The sequence below is a fragment of the Salvelinus namaycush genome, chromosome 5 (genome assembly GCF_016432855.1).
Source record: "Salvelinus namaycush isolate Seneca chromosome 5, SaNama_1.0, whole genome shotgun sequence".
NCBI classification, from domain to species: Eukaryota; Metazoa; Chordata; class Actinopteri; order Salmoniformes; family Salmonidae; genus Salvelinus; species Salvelinus namaycush.
In genome coordinates this window covers 66,564,579-66,579,789 of record NC_052311.1, presented here as the reverse complement: position 1 = coordinate 66,579,789, position 15,211 = coordinate 66,564,579, and the positions used below count along the sequence as shown (strand labels likewise).

At 43.2% G+C, this 15,211-nt stretch overlaps 1 protein-coding gene across 2 annotated transcripts; it reads left to right on the top strand.

Annotated features, from left to right (window-relative positions):
• The first annotated feature begins 21 nt into the window (after positions 1-21).
• On the top strand, positions 22-14,987 carry LOC120048777 (zinc finger MYM-type protein 1-like). 2 transcript variants are annotated; one of them, XM_038994986.1, is made up of 3 exons: positions 22-140; positions 11,636-14,298; positions 14,428-14,987. In XM_038994986.1, exons 2-3 carry the CDS (start codon positions 11,722-11,724, stop codon positions 14,428-14,430), a joined length of 2,580 nt encoding a protein of 859 aa, XP_038850914.1. In that variant the 5' UTR covers positions 22-140; positions 11,636-11,721; the 3' UTR covers positions 14,431-14,987. The 2 variants fall into 2 exon arrangements, with proteins under 2 accessions (XP_038850914.1, XP_038850915.1); XM_038994987.1 differs by lacking the exon at positions 22-140 and adding an exon at positions 3,260-3,276.
• The last annotated feature ends 224 nt before the right edge of the window (positions 14,988-15,211 follow it).

Below are 15,211 nucleotides of genomic sequence, written 5' to 3'. Positions count from 1 at the left end.
CACTCTCATAGACCTCCATACAACAACAAAACATTTATCTCGCGGACAGATTTTAACGAGAGTAAAGCCTCTCGCTTCGCCTCTTCCTCTGTAAGGAAACGCATAATTCTTCCGGAGTAGCGAAACTTTATTTTCTATTCGTGAGTATTTGTACGAGAAACATAAACTTGTTCCTCTCATGGTTAATATATTTACAATCAGTATTTGGTGGGTGATATCTAGTCGTCAAAAGTAGTAAAGTAGCTTACATTATCTGCTATCTAGCTAATCTTGCTAGCTAACGTTAGCCAGGCGAAGAGAGTCCATTTCTGACCCAGAAAGATATGCAACCTAGCTAACTTAACTAACCTCCCAATGATAACGTAAAAATGTATGATGTTTTCAAATGCTCTCCTCTGTATGTTAAACCTATGATTTGAGACAGTACAGAAACTCGGTGCTACTGTCTTTGATAGTAGTATGTCCAGGTGACCGTTGTTGTAGAGACCCACAGTAAAGGTGTCCTAACACTAATAGAACCTAGCGGTCAAACTGCGAAATGGTTCAAATCGTTTTTCCACCATATATTTTTCCCATAGAGAATTGTAGAAACACTTAAAATAAGGGATGTGTTTCGTGGAAGCTTACCCTGGCATGACGTTTTGATAACCATGTAAATCTCTTTTGGACAAGGTGACTTTTATCAATATATTCAGCTCTATTTACTATCAGATCCAAAAATTGCTAATTAGCATCAAAGTAGATATGCAAGACTACACATTTCATTTTGGAGGGGGTGAATATATTGGTAAAAGTCACCTTGTCCTAGAGAGATTCACATGGTTATCAAAACGTCATGCCAGGGTAAATTTACACGAAACAAAGCCCATATTTGAAGTTACTATAATCCCCGATGGGGAAAAATGTATGGTGGAAAAACAATTGGAACCATTTCCTTGTTTGACTGCTAGGTTTTATGGGTATTATGACTCGTACTGTGATGATAATTTTGTGCAATTAAGGTATGTCGAAGACAAAACCCTAAGTCTGTTTACTAAGGCAGAATTGTGTTTCCACCAGCCTAGTATTTTATTGACTCTGTAGTATCTACAGTTGAAGTCAGAAGTTTACATACACCTTAGCCAAATACATTTAAACTCAGTTTTTCACAATTCCTGACATTTAATCCTAGTAAAAATTCCCTGTCATAGGTCAGTTATGATCACCACTTTATTTTAAGAATGTGAAACGTCAGAATAATAGTAGAGAGAATTATTTATTTCAGCTTTCATTTCTTTCATCACATTCCCAGTGGGTCAGAAGTTTATATACACTCAGTTAGTATTTGGTAGCATTGCCTTTACATTGTTTAACTTGGGTCAAACGTTTCGGGTAGCCTTCCACAAGCTTCCCACAATAAGTTGGGTGAATTTTGGCCCATTCCTCCTGACAGAGCTGGTGTAACTGAGTCAGGTTTGTTGGCCTCCTTGCTCGCACACACTTTTTCAGTTCTGCCCACAAATTGTCTATGGGATTGAGGTCAGGGCTTTGTGATGGCCACTCCAATACCTTGACTTTGTTGTCCTTAAGCCATTTTGCCACAACTTTGTAAGTATGCTTGGGGTCATTGTCCATTTTTTTTTCACCTTTATTTAACCAGGTAGGCAAGTTGAGAACAAGTTCTCATTTACAATCGCGACCTGGCCAAGATAAAGCAAAGCAGTTCGACACATACAACAACACAGAGTGTACACATGGAGTAAAACAAACATACAGTCAATAATACAGTTGAAAAATAAGTCTATATACAATGTGAGCAAATGAGGTGAGATAATTGAGGTAAAGGCAAAAAAAGGCCATGGTGGCGAAGTAAATACAATATAGCAAGTAAAACACTGGAATGGTAGATTTGCAGTGGAAGAATGTGCAAAGTACAGATAGAAATAATGGGGTGCAAAGGAGCTAAATAAATACAGTAGAGGGAGGTGTAGTTGTTTGGGCTAAATTATAGATGGGCTATGTACAGGTGCAGTAATCTGTGAGCTGCTCTGACAGCTGGTGCTTAACCTCTCTTGGGTACGTGAGACGTTAGCGTCCCACGTCTTCAACAGCCAGTGAAACTGCTGGGCGCCAAGTACAGAAATACTCATTATAAAAATTCAGAAAACAAAACATATTTTACTTAGGTTTAAAGATTAACTTCTTGTGAATCCAACCACGGTGTCAGATTTAAAAAATGCTTTACCTCAAAAGCATACCTTACGATTATTTGAGAACATAGCCCAGCAGACAAATCATTACAAACAGTAACCAGCCAAGTAGAAGAGTTACACAAGTAGAAATAGAGATAAAATTTATCCCTTACATTTGATGATCTTCATATGGTTGCACTCAGCAGACATTCATTTACTCAATCAATGTTCCTTTTGTTCGATAAAGTCTCTTTATATCCAAAAACCTCAGTTTTGTTCGCGCGTTTTCTTCAGTAATCCACAGGCTCAAACGCAGTCAAAACAGGCAGACAAAAAAAATACAAATTGTATCCGTAAAGTTCATAGAAACATGATGTTTATATTCAAAAGGCAAAATCCTTTCCGCAGTCTTGGCATTTGAATGGCTTGACCCCTGAGTGTATCATCATGTGTTTGCAATTCAATCCTCAGGTTGTTTTTAGCCTAAATAATCGATACTATTTCAACTGGACAATAACGTCGTCAATATAAAATGTAAACAAGAAAGGCACTCTCTTGGTCGAGCGCATGAAAAAGCTCTGTGACACTTTAGGGTCCACTCATTCAGACTGCTCTTACTTCCTCATTTTTCAGAATACAAGCCTGAAACAATTTCTAAAGACTGTTGACATCTAGTGGAAGGCATAGGAACTGCAATTTGAGTCCTAAGTCAATGGATACTGTAATGGCATTGAATAGAAAACTACAAAACCAAAAACAAACTACTTCCCGAATGGATTTTTCTCGGGTTTTCGCCTACCAAATCAGTTCTGTTATACTCACAGACACTATTTTAACAGTTTTGGAAACTTTAGAGTGTTTTCTATCCAAATCTACCAGTTATATGCATATCATATCTTCTGGGCCCGAGAAGCAGGCAGTTTAATTTGGGCATGCTACCCTAGAGAAGTTAAAGCTAGTGAGGGAGATAAGTGTTTCCAGTTTCAGAGATTTTTGTAGTTCGTTCCAGTCATTGGCAGCAGAGAACTGGAAGGAGAGGCGGCCAAAGGAAGAATTGGTTTTGAGGGTGACCAGAGAGATATACCTGCTGGAGCGCGTGCTACAGGTGGGTGCTGCTATGGTGACCAGCGAGCTGAGATAAGGGGGGACTTTACCTAGCAGGGTCTTGTAGATGACCTGGAGCCAGTGGGTTTGGCGACGAGTATGAAGCGAGGGCCAGCCAACGAGAGCGTACAGGTCGCAGTGGTGGGTAGTATATGGGGCTTTGGTGACAAAACAGATGGCACTGTGATAGACTGCATCCAATTTATTGAGTAGGGTATTGGAGGCTATTTTGTAAATGACATCGCCGAAGTCGAGGATCGGTAGGATGGTCAGTTTTACAAGGGTATGTTTGGCAGCATGAGTGAAGGATGCTTTGTTGCGAAATAGGAAGCCAATTCTAGATTTAACTTTGTATTGGAGATGTTTGATGTGAGTCTGGAAGGAGAGTTTACAGTCTAACCAGACACCTAGGTATTTGTAGTTGTCCACATATTCTAAGTCAGAACCGTCCAGAGTAGGGATGTTGGACGGGCGGGCAGGTGCAGGCAGCGATCGGTTGAAGAGCATGCATTTAGTTTTACTTGTATTTAAGAGCAATTGCAGGCCACGGAAGGAGAGTTGTATGGCATTGAAGCTCGTCTGGAGGGTTGTTAACAGTGTCCAAAGAAGGGCCAGAGGTATACAGAATGGTGTCGTCTGCGTAGAGGTGGATCAGAGACTCACCAGCAGCAAGAGCGACATCATTGATGTATACAGAGAAGAGAGTCGGTCCAAGAATTGAACCCTGTGGCACCCCCATAGAGACTGCCAGAGGCCCGGACAACAGGCCCTCCGATTTGACACACTGAACTCTATCAGAGAAGTAGTTGGTGTACCAGGTGAGGCAATCATTTGAGAAGCCAAGGCTATCGAGTCTGCCGATGAGGATGTGGTGATTGACAGAGTCGAAAGCCTTGGCCAGGTCAATGAATACGGCTGCACAGTATTGTTTCTTATCGATGGCGGTTAAGATATTGTTTATTTGCGACCAATCTTTAACTTCCTGACTGATGTCTTGAGATATTGCTTCAATATATCCACATAATTTTCCATCCTCATGATGCTATCTCTTTTGTGAAGTGCACCAGTCCCTACTGCAGCAAAGCACCCCCACAACATGATGCTGCCACCCCCGTGCTTCACGGTTGGGATGGTGTTCTTCGGCTTGTAAGCCTCCCCCTTTTTCCTCCAAATATAACAATGGTCATTTTGCCAAACGGTTCAATTTTTGTTTCATCAGACCAGAGGACATTTCTCCAAAAAGTACGATCTTTGTCCCCATGTGCAGTTGCAAACCGTAGTCTGGCTTTTTTATGCCGGTTTTGGAGCAGTGGCTCCTTCCTCGCTGAGCGGCCTTTCAGGTTATGTCGATATAGGACTCGTTTTACTGTGGATATAGATACTTTTGTACTTGTTTTCTCCAGCATCTTCAAATCAAAGTTTTTGTCATGTGCACCGACTATAACAGGTGTTAGACCTTACAGTGAAATGCTTACTTATAGGCTCTAACCAATAGTGCAAAAAAGGTATGAGGTGAACAATAGGTAAGTAAAGAAATAAAACAACAGTTAAAAGACAGGCTATATACAGTAGCGAGGCTATAAAAGTAGCGAGGCTACATACAGACACCGGTTAGTCAGGCTGACTGAGGTAGTATATACATGTAGATATGGTTAAAGTGACTATGCATATATGATGAACAGAGAGTAGCAGTAGCGTAAAAGAGGGGTTGGTGGGTGGCGGATGGCGGGACATAATGCAGATAGATAGCCCGGTTAGCCAATGTGCGGGAGCACTGGTTGGTCGGCCCAATTGAGGTAGTATGTACATGAATGTTTAGTTAAAGTGACTATGCATATATGATAAACAGAGAGTAGCAGCAGCGTAAAAGAGGGGTTGAGGGGCACACAATGCAAATAGTCCGGGTAGCCATTTGATTACCTGTTCAGGAGTCTTATGGCTTGGGGGTAAAAACTGTTGAGAATTATTTTTGTCCAGGACTTGGTACTCCTGTACTGCTTGCCATGCGGTAGTAGAGAGAACAGTCTGTCTATGACTGGGGTGGCTGGGGTCTTTGACCATTTTTAGGGCCTTCCTCTGACACCGCCTGGTGTAGAGATCCTAGATGGCAGGCAGCTTAGCCCCAGTGATGTACTGGGCCGTACGCACTACCCTCCGTAGTGCCTTGCGGTCAGAGGCCGAGCAATTGCCATACCAGGCAGTGATGCAACCAGTCAGGATGCTCTCAATGTTGCAGCTGTAGAACCTTTTGAGGATCTCAGGACCCATGCCAAATATTTGTAGTTTCCTGAGGGGGAATAGGCTTTGTCGTGCCCCCTTCACGACTGTCTTGGTGTGTTTGGACCATTCTAGTTTGTTGTTGATGTGGACACCAAGGAACTTGAAGCTTTCAACCTGCTCCACTACAGCCCCGTCGATGAGAATGGGGGCGTGCTTGGTCCTCCTGTTCCTGTAGTCCACAATCATCTCCTTAGTCTTGGTTACGTTGAGGGATAGGTTGTTATTCTGGCACCACCCGGCCAGTTCTCTGACCTCCTCCCTATAGGCTGTCTCGTCGTTGTCGGTGATCAGGCTTACCACTGTTCACATCTGTAAACTTAATGATGGTGTTGAAGTAATGCCTGGACACGCAGTCGTGAGTTAACAGGGAGTACAGGAGGGGACTGAGCACGCACCCCTGGGGAGCTCCAGTGTTGAGGATCAGCATGGCAGATGTGTTGCTACCTCCCTCACCACCTGGGGGCGGCCCGTCAGGAAGTCCAGGATCAAGTTGCAGAGGGAGGTGTTTAGTCCCAGGATCCTTAGCTTAGTGATGAGCTTTGAGGGCACTATGGTGTTGAATGCTGAGCTGTAGTCAATGAATAGCATTCTCACATAAGTGTTCATTTTGTCCTGGTGGGTTAGGGCAGTGTGGAGTGCAATAGAGATGGCATCATCTGTGGATCTGTTTGGGCGGTATGCAAATTGGAGTGGGTCTAGCGTTTCTGGGATAATGGTGTTGATGTGAGCCATTACCAACTTTTCAAAGCACTCCATGGCTACGGATGTGAGTGCTACGGGTCTGTAGTCATTTAGGCAGGTTGCCTTTGTGTTCTTGGGCACATGGACTATGGTGGTCTGCTTGAAACATGTTGGTATTACAGACTCAATCAGGGACATGTTGAAAATGTCAGTGAAGACACCTGCCAGTTGGTCAGCACATGCCCGGAGCACACGTCCTGGTAATCCGTCTGGCCCCGCAGCCTTGTGTATGTTGACCTATTTAAACGTCTTACTCACGTCGGCTACGGAGAGCGTGATCACACAGTCGTCCGGAACAGCTGATGCTCTCATGCATGCCTCAGTGTTGCTTGCCTCGAAGCGAGCATAGAAGTGATTTAGCTCGTCTGGTAGGCTCGTGTTACTGGGCAGCTCGCGGCTGTGCTTCCCTTTTGTAGTATGTAACAGTTTGCAAGCCCTGCCACATAAGACGAGCATCGGAGCCGGTGTAGTATGATTCAATGTTAGCCTGTATTGACGCTTTGCCTGTTTGGTGGTTCGTCGCAGGGCATAGCAGGATTTCTTATAAGCTTCTGGGTTAGAGTCCCGCACCTTGAAAGCGGTAGCTCTACCATTTAGCTCAGTGCGAATGTTGCCTGTTATCCATGGCTTCTGGTTGGGGTATGTACGTACAGTCACTGTGGGGACGACGTCCTCGATGCACTTATTGATAAAGCCAGTAACTGATGTGGTGTACTCCTCAATGCCATCAGAAGAATCCGGGAACATGTTCCAGTCTGTGATAGCAAAACAGTCCTGTAGTTTATCATCTGCTTCATCTGACCACTTTTTTATAGACTGAGTCACTGGTGCTTCCTGCTATAATTTTTGCTTGTAAGCAGGAATCAGGAGGATAGAGTTGTGGTCGGATTTACCAAATGGAGGGCGAGGGAGAGCTTTGTACGCGTCTCTGTGTGTGGAGTACAGGTGATCTAGATTTTTTTTTCCTCTGGATGCACATTTAACATGTTGATAGAAATTTGGTAGAACTGATTTAAGTTTCCCTGCATTAAAGTCCCCAGCCACTAGGAGCACCGCCTCTGGGTGAGCAGTTTCCTGTTTGCTTATTTCCTTATACTGACTGACTGGGGTCTTAGTGCCAGCATCTGTCTGTATATATATATATATATATATATATATATATATATATATATATATATATACACACACACACAGTGTCTTCAGAAAGTATTCATACCCCTTAACTTATTCCACATTTATTGTGTTACAGCCTGAATTCAAAATGGATTAAATATATTTTTTCCCTCACCCATCTACACACAATAGCTTAGAATGACATAGTGAAAATGTGTTTTTAGAAATGTTTGTAAATGTATTGAAAATTAACAACAGAAATATAATTTACATAAATATTCACTTCCCTGAGTCAATAGTTTGTAGATGCACCTTTGGCTGTGATTACAGCTGTGAGTAATTTTTGGTAAGTCTCTGAGAGCTTTGCATACCTGGATTGTACAATATTTGCCCATTATTCTTAAAGGTTTTCAAGCTCTGTCATGTTGATTATTTTTCATTTTTAGACAGTCATTTTCAAGTCTTGCCATCGTTTTTCAAAACTTACTAGGCCACTCTGGAACATTAAATGTCGTCTTGGTAGGAAACTCCAGTGTAGATTAGGCCTTGTGTTTTAGGTTATTGTCCCGCTGAAAGATACATTTGGCTCCTAATGTCTGTTAGAAAGCAGTCTGAACCAGGTTCTCCTCTAGGATTTTGCCTGTGCTTATAGCTGTATTCTGTTTATAATCCCCCCAAAACTCCCTACTCCTTGCAGATGACAAGCATGCCCATAACATGATGCAGCCACCACCACCATGCTTGAAAATATGAAGAGTGGTACTCAGTGATGTTGGATATGTCCCAAACATAAACTCAGCAAAAAAAGAAACGTCCTCACTGTCAACTGTGTTTATTTCAGCAAACTTAACATGTGTAAATATTTGTATGAACATAAGATTCAACAACTGAGACATAAACTGAACAAGTGCCACAGACATGTGACTAACAGAAATGGAATAATATGTCCCTGAACAAAGAGGCAGGTCAAAATCAAAAGTAACAGTCAGTATCTGGTGTGGACACCAGCTGCGTTAAGTACTGCAGTGCATCTCCTCCTCATGGACTGCACCAGATTTGCCAGTTCTTGCTGTGAGATGTTACCCCACTCTTCCACCAAGGCACCTGCAAGTTCCCTGACATTTCTGTGGGGAATGGCCCTAGCCCTCACTCTCCGATCCGACAGGTCCCAGATGTGCTCAATGGGATTGAGATCCGAGCTCTTCGCTGGCCATGGCAGAACGCTGACATTCCTGTCTTGCAGGAAATCATGCACAGAACCAGCAGTATGGCTGGTGGCATTGTCATGCTGGAGGGTCATGTTAGGATGAGCCTGCAGGAAGGGTACCACATGAGGTAGGAGGATGTCTTCCCTGTAACGCACAGCATTGAGATTGCCTGCAATGACAACAAGCTCATGCTGTGACACACCGCCCCAGACCATGACGGACCCTCCACCTCCAAATCGATCCCGCTCCAGAGTACCGGCCTCGGCTTAACGCTCATTCCTTTGACGATAAACGCAAATCCGACCATCACCCCTGGTGAGACAAAACTGTGACTCGTCAGTGAAGAGCACATTTTTCCAGTCCTGTCTGGTCCAGTGACGGTGGGTTTGTGCCCATAGGCAACATTGTTGCCGGTGATGTCTGGTGAGGACCAGCCTTACAACAGGCCTACAAGCCCTCAGTCCAGCCTCTCTCAGCCTATTGCGGACAATCTGAGCACTGATGGAGGGATTGTGCGTTCCTGGTGTAACTCAGGCAGTTGTTGTTGCCATCCTGTACCTGTCCCGCAGGTGTGATGTTCGGATGTACCAATCCTGTGCAGGTGTTGTTACACATGGTCTGCCACTTCGAGGACGATCAGCTGTCCGTCCTGTCTCCCTGTTGCGCTGTCTTAGGCGTCTCACAGTACGGACATTGCAATTTATTGCCCTGGCCACATCTGCAGTCCTCATGCCTCCTTGCAGCATGCCTAAGGCACGTTCACGCAGATGAGCAGGGACCCTGGGCATCTTTCTTTTGGTGTTTTTCAGAGTCAGTAGAAAGGCCTCTTTAGTGTCCTAAGTTTTCATAACTGTGACCTTAATTGCCTACCATCTGTAAGCTGTTAGTGTCTTAATGACTGTTCCACAAGTGCATGTTCATTAATTGTTTATGGTTAATTGAAAAAGCATGGGAAGCAGTGTTTGAACCCTTTACAATGAAGATCTGTGAAGTTATTTGGATTTTTACGAATTATCTTTGAAAGACAGGGTCCTGAAAAAGGAATGTTTCTTTTTTTTTTATTTCTTTTTTTTAAATAAATTTTTGCCCCTTTTCTCCCCAATTTTCGGGGTATCCAATCGCTAGTAATTACTATCTTGTCTCATCGCTACAACTCCCGTATGGGCTCGGGAGAGACGAAGGTCGAAAGCCACGCGTCCTCCGAAGCACAACCCAACCAAGCCGCACTGCTTCTTAACACAGCGCGCCTCCAACCCGGAAGCCAGCCGCACCAATGTGTCGGAGGAAACACTGTGCACCTGGCCCCCTTGGTTAGCGCGCACTGCGCCCGGCCCGCCACAGGAGTCGCTGGAGCGCGATGAGACAAGGATATCCCTACCGGCCAAACCCTCCCTAACCCGGACGACGCTAGGCCAATTGTGCGTCGCCCCACGGACCTCCCGGTCGCGGCCGGCTGTGACAGAGCCTGGGAGCGAACCCAGAGACTCTGGTGGCGCAGCTAGCACTGCGATGCAGTGCCCTAGACCACTGCGCCACCCGGGAGGTCGGATATTTCTTTTTTTGCTGAGTTTATAACGCTATCTATTCAGGACAAGAAGTATATTTCTTCGTCATGTTTTTTTTGCAGTATTACTTAAGTATTACTTGCAAACAGGGTGCATGTTTTGGAATATTTTTAATCTGTACAGGCTTCATTCCTTTCACTCTGTCATTTAGGTTAGTATTGTGGAGTAACTACAATGTTGTTGATCCATCCATTAAACTCAGTAGCTGTTTTAAAGTCATTGGCCTCATGGTGAAATCCCTGAGCAGCTTCCTTCCTCTCTGACAACTGAGTTTGGAAGGACGCCTGAATCTTTGTATTGACTGGGTGTATTGACACACCTTCCAAAGCCTAATTAATAACTTCACCATGCTCAAAGGGATATTCAGCAGCGACTTTTTTTATTTTTTACACATCTACCAATTGGTGCCCTTCTTTGCGAGGCATTGGAAAACCTTGCTGGTCGTTGTGGTTGAATCTGTGCTTGAAATTCATTACTCGATTGAGGGACCTTACAGGCAACTGTATGTGTGGGGTACAGAGATGGAGGAGTTATTCAAAAATCATGTTAACTACTATTGTTGAACACGGAATGAGTCCATGCAACTTATGTGATTTGTTAAGCACATAAGTTTTAAATTAATAATTTAAATCTACCAAACAAAGTCCACTTTGACATTATGGGGTAGTGTGTGTAGATCATTTACACAATCTCAATTGAATCAATAAAAAATGTAGTCTGTATCACAACAAAATGTGGAATAGGTAAAGGAGTGTGAGTACTTTCTGAATGCACTGTGTATGGCTCTGCATTACACATTAAAATAGTAATTGGACTAAGGTGTCTTCTGTAGTGGGTAGTTTTTGTTAAGAGCAGTGACGCTCGGCCTGAACATTTTGACACGCATCACTTGCGGTACGGTTTTGGAAGCATAAGGACCTTCTCTTTCATATTGGCAAGATATAATTTTCAAAAACCCAAAGGTTAAATTGATACACACCTTTTTTATAGGGTTAGTGTTCCCCACACGGCCATATTTCCATGTTACAGCGCTTGTTTACGAAAGACAGTCGACTACCTGTGCTAATTAGCTTACAGTAAGTGTATATTTTGCATTTGTGAACTTATTTTGATGTGAGATGAAAGTAGAGGGATTTATGTTTCTAGAACCGTACCGCAATTAAGAATCTATTCACGTTTATGAGTATTTGGCTGTTTTGAATTCCAGAGCCAATTCGCCCTTTAAACAACATGTAAGGTCCATGGACTAAGGAGTAACATCGCTTGCTAGCTATTTATTCACCCATCGATTAGCTATGTAAAAATGTATGTTGTAACCAAATGCTCTCCTTAGTATGTACCAGCCTGTTTGTTTTACTTTGTGGTGTTGGATAAGATGATTGTCATGATGATTCCTGACCTGGTGTCTCTGCAAGGGTGATGTTTATTCAAATCAAGTCTTTTTTTTTCGCAGAATGCAAATGAAGAGGAAGGTGTAGACAATAACCAATCGACAAGATTAAGATCAAACCTGGGAAAAAGCAACGCAATAAAACCAAGATGACTAGAAGTCATCGTGACCACATCAAAACGGATTGTGAAACACAGTCAGATGATGTTGACTCCAGTAGAGAAGATTCAGACATTGGCCAAGCCCACTCTCTCAGCAGTAATGGGTTTACTTTCAACATCATCCAAATCAAAGAGGAGGAAACAGACTTTGAAGTGCATGAAACAAGTGAGGAACATAACGGAATCAGATCAAATTGTCACTTGGATTCTAGAGCACTCCACCAGGATTCTGGAACCATCAAAACCAAGACCGAAACAGATTCTGTTTACATTAGCCAAGGAACGACGGAAATTAAGACTGAGCATGATTCTGAAATCAGAGTGGTTAAGACAGAAATGAAAGTGTACGCCCCCTCACACAGCTGCCCCCACTGCAGTTGCATGTTCCACACACCACAGCAGCTACTTGTACACACCTGCCAGGTCGCGAATTCTGACAACATTGTGGATTTTTTGTTGAAGACCCCATTTCATTCTTTGGAGTCCACAGAAAGGGTGCGAATTAAAACCGAGGGTCGACCTCTGCCTGAAATCAAGTACATAAGGAAGGATGACAAAGTGAGGAGGGCGTTCAATACCAACTGGTATAAAAAGTATCAATGGCTAACAGGTAGTCTTTCATCAAGCCGCTTGTATTGCTGGCCTTGTCTGCTCTTTGGAACGTTTGAGCCTTGGGCTAAAGGGGGGTTCAGTGACCTAAAGAACATTGACCGTTCAGCTAAACGGCATGACGAAAGCCGGGAGCATCTCAACTCCTACGCGAAACTCAAGCTTTTGGGACAGCCGAGCCATCGTGCCAATCACTCACTCAATGAAGGCCTGCGTATTCAAGCTGCGCAACACAACGAGAAGGTCCGAAGAAACAGGGATGTTCTCAAACGCCTCATTGACAGCATTGCATACTTAGGCATGCAAGAGTTGGCTTTTAGGGGACACGATGAGACGGAAAGTTCCGCTAACAAAGGCAACTACAGGGAATTGGCAGAGGTAATCGCGCGGTATGATGCTTTACTTGCTCAGCATATGGAATCTTCAACTGTGTTCACTGGAATGTCAAGAACAATTCAGAACGACTTGATAACTGCTATTGCATCATCAATTAAAAGTGAGATTAAAAGCGAAGTTGACGCTGCTCCATTTTTCTCATGGCAAATGGATGAAACTACAGACCATTCGCAGTTGTCTGTCATTGTCAGGTATGTGGATGATCGGGGGTGTGTCCAGGAGCGTTTCTTGGGCTACTTTGATGTGTCAGCTGGGCGAGATGCACAGTCTGTGTTTGATCTAGTGAATTCGGAGATGTCAGAGTTTAACTTTGTGGAGAAATTAGTCGCTCAAACATATGATGGCGCTGCTGTAATGGCTTCTGATTTAAATAGTCTGCAAGCAAAAGTAAGAGCTGTAGCGCCGAGCGCCACCTTTGTGCATTGCTATGCACATCCCCTCAACTCCGTATTAAGCCAGAGCGTGAAGTCCATGCCCAAGACCAAGGTTTTCTTTGCCACACTGGGTGGCTTCGCAACTTTTTTTTGTAAGTCCACCAATAGAATGCTGCTAGAAAAGGCTGCTTGTGCAAGTTTGCCAAAAAACGCACCAACGCATTGGAATTTCACGTCCAGAGTAGTTAACACGGTGGCAAAAAACTTTGAGCATCTGTTGGACACATTCACAAGTATCACAGAGCATCCTAAAATGGATGATGACACGATTTTCGATGCAAATGGTTTCAAGACACAGTTGGAAGATTTTCATTTTATTTTTTTACTTCTCACTTTTGAATATATATTTGCTTGCACAGATGTGGTTTTTGACAGTGTGCAACAGAATGCCATGGATGTAGAATTTTGTAAGAGGAGGATTGAGAATATTTTACTCAAGATAGAGGAGCACAAATCTGAAGAAGAATTTAGTGCTATATATCAGAAGGCTTCGAACATGACAGATGATCCAGAGTTGACGCACAGAAGTAAGCAGAGGCAGGGCACTCAGGATGTAATGCAGACGTACAAATCACTGTACGATTCAATCCATGACAACATCAAGACACAAATAGCACAGAGGTTCCAAAGCCTGGACAGCAGGAGATACATGGAGTTGTTAGATGATGAGAAATTTGAGTCATTCCGGAGTGAATTCCCTACAAATGCAATGGAAAGCCTGTCCCAGAGCTATGGCTGTTTTTTTAACATGGAAAAACTGAAAAATGAGCTGCAAGTGTTCTACTGTGGAGAGGAGCTTCAAGGGAACAGTCGAAAACTGTGTGACAGAATCTTGCATTTCAAGGGGTGTGGTTTGAATGAAGTGATGCCTGAGGTGTACCGGCTCATGTGCCTAGTTGCAACTATAGGGGCAACGTCAGCGGGCGTGGAGAGCAGATTCTCTCGTCTGAAGAGGCTGAAAAGCTACACAAGGAACACCATGGGACAAGAGCGACTCAGGAACCTGGCAATCCTATCTATAGAAAGGAGAATTCTTAAATCACTACAGAAGAATCCTCACTGGTATGAGAGGGTCATTGACCAGTTTGCCAACCAGACTATGAGAAGAATGGACTTTATATTCAAGGTAACATGAATTTTAAAAAATGTTTAAATTGTGCTCTGTTTTTTTTTATTGCATCCATATGTGTAATAGATTGTATATAGTATTTTTTTCCCGGCCCAACTGTGTTTTGAATTGGTTTGTTTCCAACAGTGATTGAGACCAGATGGTGGAAACTCCCTGAACTACTGAGAGGGAGTAAAAGGTCCCATGAATGCAGTAATGTATTAAAAGCAGCGTGTAGCTCCTGTTTGTAAGCATGTGCACATGTCCACAACCTCTCATTCTTCCTCTGGAGAACTCAACCCTTCTCATGCACTGCAGACAGCTTTAGTGAACGCTATCAGTGTCATAGAAAGATGTCAGTTTGTTTGACTGCTGCTGCTGCTACTAAAGAACATTAAAACTTAAACTATTTTGCTGAATGCCTGTTTTCCTTTTCTAGTTTATATGCCTTTTGGACCCTGCACCCAAAGACTTATTTGAACTCTTGAGTTGAGCATGCCAATTCTTGATTTTGTGTTGTATTTTATAGTTATTATGGATCCCCATTAGCTACTCTTCCTGGAGTCCAGCAAAATTAAGGCAGTTATAAAATGTTTGTAGTTGATTAACAAGGGAAAAGTGATGCACAGATGATGGTTGTATATGCCCAACTTACTGCCTGGGGATGACAAAAGTGACAATGATTGCTGTGAATAAAGTATGTGAAAGAGGACATGTTTGGTAATTGCACATTAGACATGACTTTAATATCAATTATACAGTAATCACTTAAACAGCCTGTCATAACTGATTTGTGTCAATCCATATGCCATCAATGGCCTGCACTGGTTTTGATATTGCACCATGTCTCAGTTGCTAATAATCATACACATTCATTCTATTGAAGATGATTGGGCCAAGCATGAAGGCTACATTGTCATTCCCACATCTT

Bases quoted from the DNA above. Each gene is read 5' to 3' on its own strand.
- LOC120048777 (XM_038994986.1), top strand. From the start codon at position 11,722: ATGACTAGAAGTCATCGTGACCACATCAAAACGGATTGTGAAACACAG.